The sequence below is a fragment of the Polypterus senegalus genome, chromosome 1, assembly GCF_016835505.1.
Source record: "Polypterus senegalus isolate Bchr_013 chromosome 1, ASM1683550v1, whole genome shotgun sequence".
NCBI classification, from domain to species: domain Eukaryota; kingdom Metazoa; phylum Chordata; class Cladistia; order Polypteriformes; family Polypteridae; genus Polypterus; species Polypterus senegalus.
The window spans coordinates 189166038-189184024 of NC_053154.1; the positions used below are offsets into that span (position 1 = coordinate 189166038).

The 17987-nt window shown below is 38.1% G+C and overlaps 1 protein-coding gene across 5 annotated transcripts in view; it reads left to right on the top strand.

The window, feature by feature from the left end:
- Positions 1–17987, top strand: part of clcn2c (chloride channel 2c) — a 96567-nt gene that overhangs the window by 11168 nt on the left and 67412 nt on the right. For 4 of the 5 annotated variants that reach the window (XM_039765160.1, XM_039765185.1, XM_039765170.1 and 1 more), the window contains exon 1: positions 5859–5995. The exons of the other annotated variant lie outside the window; for it this stretch is intronic. In XM_039765160.1, coding sequence (XP_039621094.1) covers positions 5939–5995 — 57 coding nt within the window. In that variant the 5' untranslated portion in view covers positions 5859–5938. Of the gene's footprint in view, positions 1–5858; positions 5996–17987 lie in introns of those variants that run through there. 5 annotated transcript variants of the gene reach the window in all.

Genomic DNA, 17987 nt, shown 5'->3' on the forward strand with positions numbered 1-17987 from the left:
TGTAGCGCTACTCCTCTGCGTGCGGCACTGTTAAAAATAAAGGTGCCAGAGTGGTTCTTCAGAGCGAAGCCACGGAGGGAACCATTTTTGGTTTTAAAAAAGACCTATCCACATGACCGTTCCAGAAAGAACCTTTATTTATTTATTTACATAAATAACAGGCTTTATAGAGTAAATGCTTGAACAGATAGTAACAGATTTGTTAGTCCAGGTTATCTTAGTCTGTTAGTGTCCTGCTAGGTAGCCTACCATACATGAAAAATGTTAGGTTTTTTTTCTACATACTAGAACGTTTCTCAAAGCAGAAAGAACCAAATTTGCATGCAAAGAACCCTTACCATAATTAAATGGTGCTTTGTCAAGCAGCAGCTCTACAAAGAACCACATAACCCAGTAAGGAACCATAAAGTGCCACTAAATTATCATTATTTTTAAGTGTTTAGGGTCAGGGAAAGGTGTAAGGTGCCAACATCTGAGTGGGTATCTTATCAACTGGCACATGTAATGACATGATTGCTGTTACAATGAATAGTATACACCATATGAATATGTAAGGTTTCAGCCAGAGTTACCTTATCAAAAAGTCAGCCAATATGTATAGTTCCATTATATCTGCTAGAGCTACTTTGCCTCAAAATAAATGAATCATGCGTTGACACAAGCCACGACATTTGTCAGTCTCATCTTGGCATCACACATGACTTGTGTGTTAATGGAGTGTGACTGCTTATGGTTAACAAAAACAGATTCATTCTCGCTCAGTGCCTGTATTGCAATATGAATGCTGCAAATTGCTCCATTACATTAAGAAAACTGGATACGGATACAAATTGTCATTTTATGATGGCAAAAACATGTTATGTTTTATGTATGTAGACCCACACCATATTAAAAATTAATGTGGCACCTCTTTGGTTGGTTAATGGATTCTAGCACAGCAGTAGTGAAGCTTGGCTGAGATATCCCTGACCTGTTCCCTGAGTGATGATTGGTAACTGTTACAAACTAAAAAAAAAAAAAGTTTTTAGTGCAAAAATTCAGCATTGGCCTTCTTAAAAGAGAAGTAAAATAGTCTGTGCATGATAGTCATCTTTTGTCATGTCAATGCACATTATAATAAAAGCTCATATTCGTGAGTTGCCATTTAGATGCTTTGGCTGCATTTCCCTATTTGAGCAAGGGTATAGTCATTTTCCAGTCATTTGTCCAAAATGTTTTGGATGGGTCAGAGTTGTCATAAAATTAGGAAGTTCTCCCCTCAAAGTTTCTTTGATAAATAATGACTTTTGTGTGGAAAGCTGCATAGATATATTTGAGGCCCCTTTTTTAGCATACAGAAGTTTCATAAATCTGGCCCCAGTTTATGACAGTGCTGACAAGGATATTTTTCATCCTCTGTACATGGATGTCTTGTCTTTTCGAAGGAACCATGAATTCTGCTCTGCAGTAGACAGAATTTGTAAGAGGAAAATAAAAGTCCATGAGCTAAAAGAGAAATATACCAGTTCACGAGTTAAAACTGAAGAGTACTGGATCATGTAGCAAGGCAAAGATCCAAAACACAAAAGCAAATTTATATCCAAAAGGCTGAAAAGATGCAAAAGCAAAGTTTTGCATTAGCCTAGTGAAAGTCTAGACCTGAACCTAAGATAGATGCCATGGTAGAACCAGAAACAAGCAGTTCATGCTAAAAAACCTAACCACTGTTTCTGAATGACAGCAGTCCTACATGGAAGAGTGGCTTAAAATTCCTCCAGTGATGTGAAAGGTTGGTATTGAATTATAGCTAAATTGTTTGGTTCCAGTTATTGCAGTTAAAGGTCAACCGGTTGTGCAGTGTGACAGGGGGATTACTTTTTAACACGGTGCCAGCTGGAGTTAGATAACTTTGTTCATTCCATAAATGACATGAGAAAACTTTTTTTTTTTTTTTTTTTAATTTCTTCACTCAGATGCCTTTTAATTTAATGTAAGACTTTGGTTGAAGACTAAGTAGTACTAGGGTGTTGTATCAACAATGGCTAAAACAGTACAATGAGACAAGCAATTTGACACCTTTTATTGGTTAACTGAACTGATTACAGTATGCAAGCTTCTGAGGCAACTGAGGCCCTTTCTTCAGGCAGGATGTAATCTGAAAACTTCAGTGTGAAAAACTTGCAGAAATTAATGAAATTGGAAAGTGGCCAAATAATTTTTCTCTGCAATATATATTTAACTAGGACATAAGTCTGTATTTAGGATCTTTTAGCACAGCATGACAGTTGTGCATTACTTGATTCACATGGGTGAGCTCTACTTTAACAACATATGGCCCGGACAAATGAACACCTTGATCCAACCCAGATGAAAGTGGCCATCTTACGCTGTGTATCACACTTACTCCACACTTACAAGAAATTGAATGTTTTGGGTGATATGACTTTCACACCTCTATATACTCCTTTGGAGAACACTATGTTTTGTTACAAGTAGAGCGCTTCTCTATTACTGGGATGTCACCTAACTCCTTACTTTACAGACTGTAGCTCACCCATTTCATAACCTTTTGATTGTGTTGCATGTTCAACTAGATGTATAACCTGGATTCACTCAGACATTTTCATCAGGACAATTGGCCTCAGTTATAGTGCCGTTGGTTATTTGGTTTAACTATAACTAAGTACCTTTCTGTATACAATATTTGTAGGCTTTTTTTTTATGCCAGTGGCTAATTTTATTGGCATAGCATTTTGAAATAAGACTGCAAATTCTCACATTGAGGAATTAAATCCTGCTACTGACACTTTGTGTCCATGAACAAGTCATTTCACCTGCTTCTGCTCCAATTGGAAAAACACATAAAATGTAACCAATTGTATTTCCGATGTTGTAAGACGCCTTGGATAAAGGTGTCAGACAAATGATTACAATATTACTAGGTCACTGGAGCTGCCTACTCTTGAACATGCTATATACAATTGTCCATGAGTAATATATTCCTACATTTGATCAATTTCTGCTTTTCCTAGTGACATGGGTTTTTTGATGGTTTCTATTATACTGGAAAGGGTTCACCAACAAAAGCACGATAGACATATGAGCCCCGACAAACACGCCACGGTCAAATGAGCGCCGACAAACCCGCTAACTGGTTTTCGACAAATGCGCGCCAACAAAATCGCAAGAGAGGCCAAGAGAGTGGGACGCGTACCTGCGCATTACGTACACATTATGTGCTAGGTTATAACTGAGTTATTTGTTCGCGGCATGCCATCAGCAGTCGAGGGTTGGCATAACGCGTTGTATACAAAGCGGAATTACCAGCAGTCAGGCAGCCAGCAAGTCTAAATACGCTCAACTATCAAGACGTCTTGCTGCAATTATTCCTACATATGCAGGGCGTGATCTTAAGGACTATCTGCGTGCCGTGCTGATGGCATGCCACGTCTCATAATATTGACTTCTAAAATAAACATTATATATGCTTTACACTAGTAATTCATATTTAATGAAACTTTCGCGATTTTGTCGGCGCGATTTTGACGCCGCGTTTTAATCGGCGCTATGTTGTCGGCACTCATATGTCTATCGCGCAAATATCGGGTCACATTGGAAACCATATTATTTTGCATTAAAACGGGCAATCAGTAGGAATTATGAGAAAGACTGAATATTAATTATTACAATTATTAGATGTTTATGATTTTCACTTTTTTAGGTTGATTGTTGAAATTTGTTTTCATGTTTTTTATCAGTTGCATGTTCAAGGTTGTATTTTTTTTTTTTTACAACTACAGACAGACAAAGTGCTAACAATGAATTGTGTTGTTACTTTAACTTATTACAAACAGCAATGACATTTACATTCTGTGCATTTAGATGACTCATGCAACAATTGAATGTTTTTACTTCTGTAGTTGTTTTCTCTAGTGTTTGAAGTGGAAGAAAATAGCTGCCAGTACTTTGCTTTGGTACATGGTTCGCAAGTGGCCTCCCTGGGAACATGCAGTACTCCCTGTTCTGTCCACTTCTTTCTCCTCGGAATGCAGTATAAAATATATACAAATTAAGTTGATTGCTCTTATATACATAAACTTCACAGAACAGGGGGGTGGGGGGTAACTTTGTGGTAAAATGCACAAGATATTGCAGAGAACTAAGGTGTCCCTTTGGAGATCAGACTCAATGTGCCGTTAAACTCCGATTCACAAGCCAGAAACAGAAAGCTGACAGTATTGTATCAGTCCACTTCAAACCCTGTGTACAACACAAGCCAAAAGCAACTGCATGCTGTTTAAGCACTTGTACCGCTCACTAAAGAGATTCCCCATGAACAAAACATACAGGAGGTAGACACTGTATATAGTTCAAGAGATTTCTTTTCACTTTTTTCTGTACAGTGATCAAAACATTGAGTTAATTCCTGGTGATACCTAAAAGCACAGCATTGATATTTACAGGCTGTGCTTTTAGGTAAGGTAAAGGAAACCACTATTCAGTGTATGTTGCTTTTGATCTAAAGCCCTCTAAAAATTACTGATTAATTTGATATCTAATTATTACATTCAAATCTGACTGAAGTTACCAGTTTTACACAATCTGATTTAGGGTGAAAATTCCCATTATTTTTATTAATTAATTCATTCAAAAGAATGCACTTTCCTCTAAAATTGTATTTTACATTGACTATCAACAAAAGCCAATTCATTAGGAAAAGCAAGAATTGATCTACGACATTAATGTTTTACTCATGCCTGATTGTATGTAGCATCTTTCACAATAAGGACCATCAGTGGACTAATAATATTAGCCCCTGTTACTTGCATAGAACTTTTGATACATTCGAATAACCCTCGGCACGACTACGGAGAACCCATTGTTTTGGGAAAAAGGGTAGCACAGCTGCATATATATGAAAATGGATGGATGGAGATATTCTCTCTCTCTCTATATATATATATATATATATATATATATATATATATATATATATATATATATATATATATATATATATATATATATATATATATACACACCCACCCGGATGAGCACTTTACACCAAATATGCAACAGCACTGCAAAAATCTCAAATGTAAATGAATAGGTCCATGAAGCGACCTAAATGCAGTACACCTAACTACCGTGTTGTGTGTTACATGTAAACACATTGCAACATAAAGTTACATTGACTGACACGTGTATGGGTTCCTTAGTTGCGTTAAACCAACTGCTCAGGTTAGGTTCCTGTAGTCAGGACTACCACAGCCAGCCAGTTTAAATGAGTGTCACATTCGCACTTTAGTTAAGTATCAACCATGAAACAAATATAATGCATTATACCCCATAAAGCGTACGCACCTTCATTCTCGTTTTGGCTCCATCAACAAACTGGGTGGTGCACAAGGTGCTTAACTCACACGCCTTGCATATTCGCCACCAAAAAACAAGTTGTCCCGGAGATACCTTTGCCCCGGAGTCACTTGGATTTTTCTTTCGATTCTGCCCGTCACCGGCATAAGCCGGTTTGAATAATAAATAAGCTGAACCGCCTGCACCCTGCCAAACTGAGACGTGCGGTCAAATTCTGTACCTGGCAATTTAAGTTATAAAGCGCGCAGTCGGAGTAACTTTCATATCCCAAACTTCAAACGCTCAGCGGCAGTTCGAAGGGGAAGCGATTGTGGAGTGTACCACTGAGAGGGGGGCATTCTCGAAGTGTGTTCTTATTGCTCACAAAATATTGTGGGCCTAGATAGTGAACCATTAATGCTATTAGCACATAACTACCTTTTCACGAGGAAAGAAGCGATGTGGGAGGCAACACTAAGCTGTTAAATACAAAGGGGCGTGGCTTACACACCCCTTCGTTCTGATCGTATGTCCCCGGCCGCTTTTCCTAAGGTCCCTGGAGCTCGTCAGTAAGGTTCTCGAGGAATAACAGAGTGGTGAAGCCATGGAAGGGGCAAGCGACGGGACGGAGGCGCGCGCGCTGCAGTATGAGCAGACTTTGGTGAGTTTTTCGAACCGTACAGTTTCGGTGCTGTTGCAGAAGTTTAGCAATGGGAAGCCATTCAGTGTGGTGCGGTGAGATAGTTTAAAGTGGACTTGGGGGAAAATGTCCAGTTTTTATGTTTCTTTCATGGCAGCGGGTCAAAGCCCAAACGAAGTAGTTTAGAGTGGACTCAAGGTAGTGGACAGCAGAGGTTCACACTCCGATCAAACTGTGCTTCATAGGGTTTGGAAGATTTTCGAGTGGCCATCGATCTGGACAGTATGAATCTTAGTCTTTCTTCCAAATGACTGAACGAATGGTGACTGAACCCAGGTGAACTGGTTCGCAAAGGAACACCAAGGTTCCAGAAACTGTAGCGACAAGTGCATATGTCAGTTTAGCACTGAAAGAATTCACGGATTAAGTGGTCACCATTGAAGGTTGTTTAGGGGCATGAGGACGAACAAGTGCGGCATTGTCGATGGCGTTTGAACCCCTTTTGCAAGAATCTTGGGCGTGCAATGAAGCGTTGGGTCTTGCAAAGGTTTTTATTGTACATGTGCATCCAGAGGGTGCTTGTTTTAGTTAGTTGCACACTACGCCTTCAAAGAGTTGTTTTCCTGCAACTTTCTTTTGTGTTATCTGATCACTAAAGAGAACTGATACGTAACAGGCATTGCGTTTTTATTGTGCCTCTCCAAGTGTGAGTGCACAAAAATACATTTTCATGGTTTATCTTTTTTAAACCAGCTTTAAAGGGCCTGCATTAAATATGTGTGCAAGCACAGCAGCGGGTTCAGCAGCTTTCAAAATCCCCTACGTCAAGATGAACTTCGCTTACTCACTTCCAGTTCTTGCACAAATTAACTTTACAAACTTTGTTAAGGCTTCTTTGTTCACAGGGACATTGTGTGTGTGTGTGTGTGTGTGTGTGTGTGTGTGTGTGTGTGTGTGTGTGCGTGCGTGCGTGTGTATGTATGCATTGTCATTGTGTATGATTGTCCTTGCTTAAAAATATTTTGATTCACCCCCCACCCCCACACACACACACACCCTTACTATTTATACTTCTGTGTGATTTGTCGACAAAAATGATGAGATTTGGAGGAAAGTTCCAAAAATAAAGGAAGTAAAAGTAATGGCCACATTTGTTCAGTCACATATAGTATATGTGTTTTTTGAAGGATCTCTGTCCTAAACTTGCAGATACATCTTGCTACTGTACTTTTGGGGTCTTACAAGGATTCACTTGCCGGAGATGGGCACAACTTTTATTTGCAAGAGAACCAGTAAATTTTGGTGGCTGTTGATTGAAACAAAAATGTATATCTTAATGTAAACATAGACAGTAGACATTATAGACTCTGAAGAAGAGTGACCAGAGGATTATATTGTGAACATGACATTCACAAAACTTGGGGCATGAAGGGAAAATGCAGTTTATAGGACAGAGATAGGGAATACTTGCTCCTGTGATTACTTCAGCTCTGTTTTGTGGACACATAAAAGAGTAGCCAGAAGAATATTTTTGAGACACAGGTTAAGGAATTTAGAGTAACCAGAAGGAAGTGTGAATATAGATGAGGCAGGAAGACCAAAGAACAGTTTAGGTATAGAACAGAGACATGAAGTATATGAAGCTTGTGATATGTTGAATGTAATATAGGTAAGGCAGTATTACAGATTTCCTGGTGAGAGTATGATATAATAATTTCAGTAGTATTATGGAAGTGGCTAGGCAAGAGTCAAGCCTTGTTGTGGTGCCGGGCCATTAGGTAATGAAAATGAGATCCTAAGAATTCTGCCTTGCTGTGGAGGAAGGGAAGGTTACAGTAGCTCCTATTTACTGGTTCTGAAGGTTACTGAGAAAAGATGATGCAGATAATTTCGGGAACATCTATTGTCGGCTGGAACCTCATGTGTGACTGCACACTCCTCTCTGCCTGTGATCAAATTTCTTGGTTTTATAACTGTGACAGGGTCATGGCCATTGGAATTCTTTTACTGCAATATCGACCGGGTCCACTTTTGTATGTGTGCACTCCCACATTCTCTGTAGTTGTTCTCAAAAGAATGAATAAGCAGATAAGGTCTCCTGATAAACAAGTTTGCTGTGCAGTATCAGGTGTGATTATTAATTTACAACTTCTGAGTGTGAAGGGCCAGTTGCCCTGAGGGTGATGTCATAGACTTGGGGTCCTAAGAAGCTGATTATTCCAGTAACACGCCTGTCTGCCAAGGTTTTTAAGCACTGAGCTACTGCTTGTACAGAGAGTGACAGTATAGGCTCTGATGTCTAAGTAAGAGATTAAGTGGGTACATGGTTTGAGATTTGCAGACCATCTGTGTTTCTGTATTTCCAGTTTATTGTCATTCTTTATACTACATAAAGCATTTATTGTTAAGACCATCTGTGCATAAATGTTAAAACAATGGAATGACAATACAGTATATGGTCCAGTGACATAATTCAACAGACCAACATTGAATAACGATAAATATGCTGAAGCATTTTAAACATGTAAATATCTTTGAATAGTTGCCTTTCTTCATCCTGATCTACTGTCTGTAGTAGAGGTTTGTAATAATGTGAAACTCTGTAAATAAATAAGAATTAATAATATGCCATCTGGTTGCAGCACTTTCTTGGCTTCTTCCAGTTGGTACAACCAGATCTCTAGGACAGTTTGTCAGACTTCTATCTATCACATACTTTAACAAATCCAGCAAGTACCATCGGGTGGCATGGTGGCGCAGTGGTAGCGCTGCTGCCTGGCAGTAAGGATACCTGGGTTCGCTTCCTGGGTCCTCCCTGCGTGGAGTTTGCATACTTCCTCCGGGTACTCCGGTTTCCTCCCACAGTCCAAAGGCATGCAGGGTAGGTGCATTGGCGATCCTAAATTGTCCCTTGTATGTGCTGGGTGTGGGTGTGTCTGCCCTGCGGTTGGCTGGGATTGGATCCAGCAGACCCCCGTGACCCTGTATTTAGGATATAGCGGGTTGGATAATGGATGGAGGGACAAGTCTAGGTGGGACTGGGCTACCACAGGATTGGGGTGATTATGGTGTCAGTTTTAGTTTGTCCTAAACTATGCTATGTTATGTTTTGTATTTTGCTCAAGGTGGATCCTAATATTTCTGTGCTAGATTAGTTATGCAACTGTTTTTCATTTTTTGTCAGAGTGCCCTGTTGTGTGTTGAAGATCTGCTTAGATTTGAGGAATCTTAGTGTTTTAGGCCCCATGTTGTGTTACAGATGCAATAGAAGTTTACTGAGAGCTATGCATTGTTTTGGCAGGCAGTAAGCATTTCTGATACTTTGCTTCCTGTAGCTTGTGCTGTTTTTACAAATGTCCAAAGTTTTCCCCTGAGCAAAAGAAGAACAACAGTGATGAGTATGGACTGGTAGACTGGAATAATGCCTAATACTCTCTTTGTGACTGTCTCCTGAAACTGTAAGGAAGTGATTTATTCCTCAAATTGATGGCCTGTTTCAAATGTAGGCTTGAAAAAGTGGATGCAGTGTTGCCAAAAAAAAGGTCATATGTAAAAGTGCAGATACTTGAATTAATAATCACAAGGCAAAAATCACAATTCCAATTTGAAAAAGCAACGCAGCTTGCTTTGGTCAACCTGTTACTAAGCAATAAATGTATATTTTTTAAAAATAAAAAATAGCAGAACAGTACTTGGCTATTGAAATATTTAGTGTGTTCTGGCCACTGGTCTTCTGCCTAAGCCTTTCTTCTTTCTGTCTCTCTCTCTGTCTGAACTATAAGGAAGCTTTGTTCTCAGTCTTACGCTAGCAAGTCAAGTGCCAGCTTCCCCCAGCACCAGGCCCTGTGAGACTGCAGTCATTTTTCATCAAAGTCAGTCTGGAAGAAGACCATTCTTTTTCATTTGCTTTTCTAGGCTTGATGCTCATTGATTCTGGGACAAGCACTGGCTCCGTTCCCTGCAACCCTGAAACTAATAACAAAATTAGAAAACTAACTTGAGAACTGTATGGTGTTCCTAAGACTCTTCTTTAAATCTGTGTTGTTCAGCTAAACATGGTGATCTGTGTTCAGTTTCTACTGCCCCACGCATGCTTGTTTCTAAACTCCATCATCCTCCTTATGTGGTGCAAGCACAAATACTATTCTAAAGATGTTTGCCTGTCTGATGCCGCTGGCCCAGCGGGATGTTCTGCAGTGACCAGCTCTTTTCTGCTTTTACTGTTTTCGTAGGTGTGACATACATTAACGGAGGGGGTTGGCGGGGGTTTGATGACAAAAATTATAATTTAATTCGTCAGTGTGTGGAGTGCATCTTAAGCAACCTTTCCACAACCACCTTCTAATGTCTAGTTTTTGAAGCAGTACAAGTTCACTTCCAAAACTGGGTATCTAAGAGATGACATATTATATCATAAAATGACTCCTGTGTCTGTAGTTTAGCAGATCAGAACTACAAGCCAGCATATTTCATATTTTTTACTTTCTGATTTGGCTTCTGTCCTGATTTACTGTGCTGCTGAACAGATGACTGCATTGATAACTTGAAAAGAGTCCTGTTGCAACATTTTTTCTTAAATGACACCTACCCCTTAGTAGAATTGATTTATTTTTCACAGGTTCAGAAAGTCAGTTAGTTTCCTTAGTTGACGTTGGTTGAGCATGCCATGCATCATGTTGAACGCCTTCATTTTCTTACAGACACTGAATTCCTTAAAGATCATACATTTGTTTAGTTAGTTGTGTCAACCTGTTTTAAACATTAGCAAATCTGAGGGTAAATAGATTAAATCTTTTCCTTTTTTTTTTACAGCGGGCAACATTTGGTTTGAGACTTTTACCTTTCTCTTCCTTCCTTGTTTTCAAAAACAATACAAGAGTCATTTCAGTATTGTAGATTGAGTGATTGAAAGAGTGGAGTTAGTTCCTAATAAAATGAGAGACTGATGGGCTCTCATTAAAAAATATAGATACATAAATGAAATGTATATAGTCCCCTTTATAAAGAAGACTCTCTTAAAGTAAAATAAGGGGTTGTGTCAACTTTCAAGCAGGAGATTTTAACTAAAAATTGGGTTGGTTACTTGTAAACAGAGTCCACAGTGATCTCATAAAGTGGGCCATAAAAGAGGAACTAGATGTGACTCTGAGTATAGGTCTATGTTTGTGCTATGTTTTGTTTTATTTGTTTCCTTAATATTATCACTAGTCACAGAGAACAGTCTTAGTTCTAATTAAAGAGGTGCTCTCTTAAAAAGAGAGTTGTGAGGCCAAACAAAACGTTGTGTCAGAGAAAAGTGCTGAGTTAGGCAGGGCCTCAAAATGAGTGCCTACATCTTGTTTAAAAAGTAGTCATGAACCTTGTTAAAAGAAAGAACCAAATATAAAATATGGAGGCACTGCACATAAAGGATCCCCCCTAAAACCTTTTTATTATTGGGGCACGTGATGCCATGAAAAGAATAGCTGAAACAGAATAAGTAAAATTGGGCCTGATCAAAAAAAGACAGGATTTCACAAAAATGAGCCATCTTCTATACAAGGGAGAGTAAAGCAGAGCTTAAAAAGAATCAAAGTTACTCATGAATAGTAAAGGCTTCAAAGAAAACCTGATTGGTTGAGAGAGAGAGTAAAGGGGAAACATAATCATAAAACAATGGAGGCCAGGGAGAGAAAGAAAATTGAATCATTAGTTGGATGTTTTTAAAAGTGTGAATTTACCTCAAAAATATATTCTAGATTAGCGAAGGTTATTTGCTTAAGTAAAAAAAAAAAACACATATTTGTTGCCCAGGTACTGCATATACAGTATGTATAGAAATGGTCAAACAGAACCCTTTTTTTTTTTTTTCCTCAAATTTTAAGACATATTTTTTGTAAGGGTACTTTGTTAACTCTGGTATTTTGAACGTTTTAGCTTCCCAGTCACACCTGTGTAAAGCTGATACATTTTCACAAATTGATATATGAGTTTTAGTTAATGTTTGTTCTGAAATCTTCCTGTGTTTAGCATAGGAACTGATATTAAATTTTTGAACTTTGGCTAAAACAGTGGGTACCTATGATGGACTAGTGCACATTATGTTGTGACCTCCTGGCTTGTGTCTTATGCTGTAGACCTTTCCACAATGCTGAATAAAAATAAAGTGAATTTAGAAGATAAACGAATTGCCAGAACCTGTAATATTAAAAAAAGGAAAAAAAAATGAAACTGTCAAATACAGGCAAACCCAGAATATAGCTGACTAAATAAGTGAAATTATGCATTGACCTTGTCCAAAATGAATGGTGTACTACATTATTCCAGACTCAAATAATTGCCCTTTATAAATAAAGAGGGGGCAGGCAAGTACCCTTTCACTTGTATATAAGACAGTATTTGCTCAGGACTGAAAAAAATGAGTAATGCAATAGCAGTCATGAAGATGCTTTGGTAAATTGGGGGAAAAGCTTTGAAAAATACAGAAGTCAAAACTGTCAAATTAACATTCGAGGCACACAGCCTTAAAATTTAATCATGTCTGCTCAGCAGGATTGTAAATGCCTAGCATTTGTTCAGTGTCCTGTATACTAGTCTACTTAAGTAGCTGGAGACATCTGAACACCTGTGAATCAATCAAACAAATGAAAATTAATTTGAATTTAAGTTTTATCTGGTGCAGCAGACTATTGAAGCACTACAATATAGGTTACCAGATTAAATCTCAAGTGTTTTCTAGCTTCTGTCAGTTATTTTATGGAACCATAGTAGTATGGTTAGCACTGCTACATTAAAGCTTGTGGGGGTTTCCAAGTCCTTGCCCATTTGCTGTTTGTACGAATTTTGTGCATACTCTCCATGTTTTGTGTGGATTTCCTCAGGCAATTTGGACATACCTACCAAGAAGTTTGTGTTAGACTGATTGATAATTCAGAACTGACCCAGTGTAAGGATGCCATAGTGTCTTGTTCAGTTTGGGGATCTGCCTTGTAACCCTTGTAAATATTCACTCTCTTACCGGCGATCCTGGAATGGAATAGGTGAAATATGAAAATGCATGCTGAAAAGTAGTTTTTCAATTTTGAGCAAAGGAGACCTACTTGTATAGTAACATCAGTTTTCCATTGCCTACACATTATGGTCCAGGTAGTCCCGCCTCTGTGTATGCAGTTTCCTGGCAGAGATTGCCTTCTAAGGATGCAGATAAGGTTCCCTTAATAATAGATTTTCTACATTTAAAATATTCCTTGATAAAAACTTATTTTTGCATATCTATTAAGTTTTATGTCATACATTGAGCACATGTAGATTTTCTTAACTTGTGTTCTGCTTCCACAGAAAAATATACATCCATCCACTTTGTAAATTCCCTGTTACTATTAAAAGGCCAAGGAAACCCAGAGCCTTTTCTGTCAACTTTGGACTCTGAGCAGGAACCAGTCTAAATTAGATATCTGTCTTTTAGAAGGCACACTTGGACATTCACATAAGCAGTCATCCGTGAACAAAAATGCACATCCCTGAAATGTACAAGGAACTGTACCCAGAAAAATAACACACAAAGACATGTAAACTCCACACAAATGGTCAGCATGCTGTAATTTTAACTCTGTTTTCTACCCTTGTGTGACAATGCCCTTGACCAATTAGCCATTTAATTAAGAAGCAGTTTTAAGAAGACAATTAAGACAATTAAGAAGAAGATTATGAAGCAGAATTGCTTAAAATTATGGCATTAATTTAAAAAGAGAAAAATCTGTAAGATAGCTAGAATTTGTATTTAGGCTAAGTGCAGGAACTGTGCACTAACAGAAGAATCTCTCAATTTTTTGACCTATTTTCCCAGGTCAGGGTTTCCGTGAGCCAGTGCTGTTTCAGTAAGGTGTCAGCCCATTGTAGGGCATGCTCATGCACTGGGTAAAGTTAGAACTGACAATTTAATCTAACACAAACTTTTTGGATGTGGAAGGAAAACTGTATAACATGGAGAATACTCCACAGACATTAAACTGTGGTCTCTGGAGCTCCTGTTACAGAATGCACTCATGTATGGTAACTAATAGAAATATTAAATGTTGAAGTTTCTGGTTATTAATCGTCCAGGTTCAGTAGTCCCAAATGAGTTTTATTGCCCTATATACAAAGTTTTTTCGTGTTTGGTTTGATTTGGCTCAACTTGAATTCAAGTGGAAATAATCATGCACAACCGACAATCTGAATAAGGGATGAAGTTGTACAATTAAAGAGGACTAGATGATCACAGGTGATCAGCTACATTGTATAAGGCAAACTGTCAAAATGGTGTTTGAATTTAGAACAACAGTGATAGCACGGTTGCTATCTGCTGTTTATATAGTGCCTCTAGTTTGTAGAAACTGTGAAACATGTGGAACTGATTGAAAGGGAGAAGTTGATGGAGTGTTGTCAGATCCACATAATGATTATACAGTGGACCCTTAACTTACAAACTCAATTCGTTCGCGAGGGCTAGTTGTAAGTCAAGTTGGTTGTAAGTCAAGACTATTTTTCCCATAAGAAATAAACCCATAATGCGCTCCGAACCTCCCACCGCAACACTTACTTTACTTTTTCATAATAAAAAAAGGGTTGTATAATGTGCATAATTTACCAAAACACCAATAATTGTTCTAATGTACTAACCAAAAAGTTATTAAAAAGTGCCTAGCTTACCAGAAACAACAATTTCATACTGTACTCACCATTTAATTTGACATCTTTGGGCTGCAGGAAGGGAGGAGGAGGAGAATGAAACAGAAGGTGGTTATTGTTTAGAAGGAGCCTCCTTATGCAAATCTTTTCTTTGTAAAATTGTCGAGATGGTGGATTTTGACATGCTGTACATATTAGCAAGATCGGTCACACGAATACCACTCTCATATTTCCGCACAATTTCATTCTTCGTTTCGATCGTGTTTGCTGTTTCTCAAGTTAATAATGACAGTAGTCGAGCACTCAGTTCAAAGCTGGTCGTGTTATGAACTGCTGTATTAATACATTCCAAAGCAAGCCGGTGCTGACTCAGCCTGATGACATCATCATGTGCCGCGCCAGCCCGCTAGCTAACATCCCTTAACAATCGCTTTCTTTACCTTCGTTACCTTCTCTTCCTTCCTTAGCAATTATGCGCCTTGCTTGCCATGGTCTTAGTGAATTATATATATAGATAAATCACTTCACTGACCGAAATTACATCCACAAACACATGTATCTGGGCTCCGACTGACGCTTACGAACACTCTCGGCTGTTTGTTTACAATCGCACAAGCGGATACACGTGAACGCATTTGGGTCATAACGCAAGATGTTGGTCGTAAATCAAAACAAAAATTTTGGTTGTAAATCAAGTTGTTCGCATGTCAGGCCAGTCGTATATCAAGGGTCGACTGTACTTGTGTAATAGTTGAATACAAGGTATGAAAAATGAACTTTTTTCAATGTAAAAGAATATACACACAAGAAAGTGAAATGTAATATTTTTGAAGGTAAACCTAATACTGTGAAATAGGCTAAATGAAACTCCTTGGCTTTAAGATAATGTGGTAAAGCATTGGAAATTTCAGCCAAAGGTGAGGTGTTGTGTTTAGTTTGGATGGCTTGTCATTTTTTCATACTGCGCTATCTTGTACAACAGTAGCAAATGAGGTTTCTACTTCTTTCACATGTACAACTTGGCATGATATCATGATGTGATGGGAATAAAGAGCTGGATGAGGCAGGGCAGTTCCATCTTCTGGCTACTGCTTTTCTCGGGTCGTGTTAACAAATTGGGAATTCCAGGGAAATGAGAAGATAACCTTGACTGTGATTATCTTGGCTAAAATGGACCTGGTTCCTTCTGAGCTAGCCTTGTTAAAACACTTTTGAACATAAACTTAGGCTTGGCAGCAAATTCTATTAAAAAAGTGAAATGTGCCAGCAAATCTGGTTCCAGGTACAAAGCAACTTTAATTTAAAATATGCTCAGGGTGAGAGGACACAATGAAGCATCCATCAAGCATGTGATATTACTCTAGCAACTTTTGCCTTTCTTTTAGATGCAGCTTGGTAACAAACTACCACAAAAAAAAGATATAATTGATTGATTTAGATAATAAAGTAAAATCGCCTAATAGGAAGACTAGGAGAGAGGTACTCAATAGAGATTTTAGGCAGACAAACTGATATTGAAACTTCATGTCTCAGTTTAACAAATCATCTCCAACACAAGGTATTGCAGTTTCTTTCTAGCTGTCTTGCTAGGCCTGGACTAACTGGTAAAGTGCAGTTGATGTATAGAGTGTGTTTGTGGTCAAATGGCCGGAGATTGTGTTCAGCAGTTTTGAGCACCTTGAGTGTTTAATGTTGTTATTTATCTCTGGTTTCAAGGCACTGTTTCTATAAACACCATGCCTGCTAAGCTCAGGCAGTCTGAATTGCAAGAGTTTGGGGGCGGATACCAGAGATGGAGATGGGTGGGTGGAAAAATCTGTTTCTGTTTGGCTGCAATGCCAGCTTTACTGTGAGAATGTGCCCACAACCTAATCAGCTTTCGTGTGGCATTGTAAGACTGCCACTGAGGAACTCTCCCTGGGCCTCACGGTTTGCAGTTTACTGCAATGAGTCTGCCCACTGAGTGGTAAGTCAAAGCAAAGGGAGAAATACAAAGAAAGCAGTGCTTTGTAAGGCTTCTGCCCACTTGGAAATTCAACAGAAGACGATCGGTTTTGCCAGCTCTGGTGCTTATTCTTTTCTACTTGGCCAGCACTTTCAGAAATTTGTCACCCATTTGGGACTCCTACAGACCACTGTGCTGTCTCTCGATGGATAGGAAATATACAGTATAACTAAGCTTTATTATTGCCCTGTGGAAGTTTGCTCCTACAGTATAGTACAAAACTCTTAAGATGTCGCAGTCATTTGGTTAAATACACATCAAAACAAACTTTAGAAATTGCAAGTACTAGTAGAGCTAATTTATTTGACCTAATCTGGTGATTAGTGTGAGTACTAAAAATTTTAGTTTTACTGGATTTGTTTTTGAGAGTGCTTGAAGAATTCATCGCTTAGGATTCTCTGATCTTAACACTTCAATACCCTTTAGGCTTGTAGTGCTGTCTTTGTTCTCTGTACATTGAATTCTGAACCTCTACAAAGTTATTGGCCCGAGATTGTAGTCTACTTAAGTCTTCACTCCTTCTATGTAAGACCTAGGTGGTTTTAACCTAATAACAGACTTCTACTACTTATTTCTAAAATTTAAATCAACCACCATTCATTTAGATTCACTGCCATTCAGATTTTTGGAAAACTTCACTGTCATGTTTATAACACCCTTAAGTAGTAACATTAATAGATTATTTTTGCTATGTACTTTTTCCTGTCCCTTCATAGTAATCATTGCTATGCATTTTTTGAATAAGATATATAAATGAACATAAATAATGTAAACTTATTTCAAATATACAGTTTCTGTTCCATTTTTTTTAGTTAGATTTATTACTGTTTGGGGAAAATAAGGAAAATTTGTCTACCACATTTGCGTCATAATGTGACTATTGCAAAGGTTTACTCACAGGCTGTTAAAATGGATATATTTTGAGTCTGTAGTCAAGTCATAAAGCTGCCACTAGCTTTGTTACTCAGTGGCTACTGCTCTTAAATCTGTATGATGACTTCAAGTTAAGTTTAGAATTAATTTTGAAAATTTCATTCTAACATAGACTAATTTTTAGTGTAATTTTTGTTAGTCTGAAGGACTATTAGGCTAATAATTTCTAGTCCAAGCATACTTTAGCTAGTGTTTCTGTAAAATTAATTTGACGGATATCAATGTGAGCAACATTTATTATTTTTGTATCATCAGACGAATTGTTTGTAGAAATAATAATTAATAAAGCAGTAATGCAATTTTTAGATATTGGTAATTAATGTATTACTAGTCAAAATGTAATTTGCCATGTTTGTAATTGTATATGCTCAAAATTTAAGATAACAGGTGAGTTTCCTCATGAAACCCAAACAAAAATATGTTACT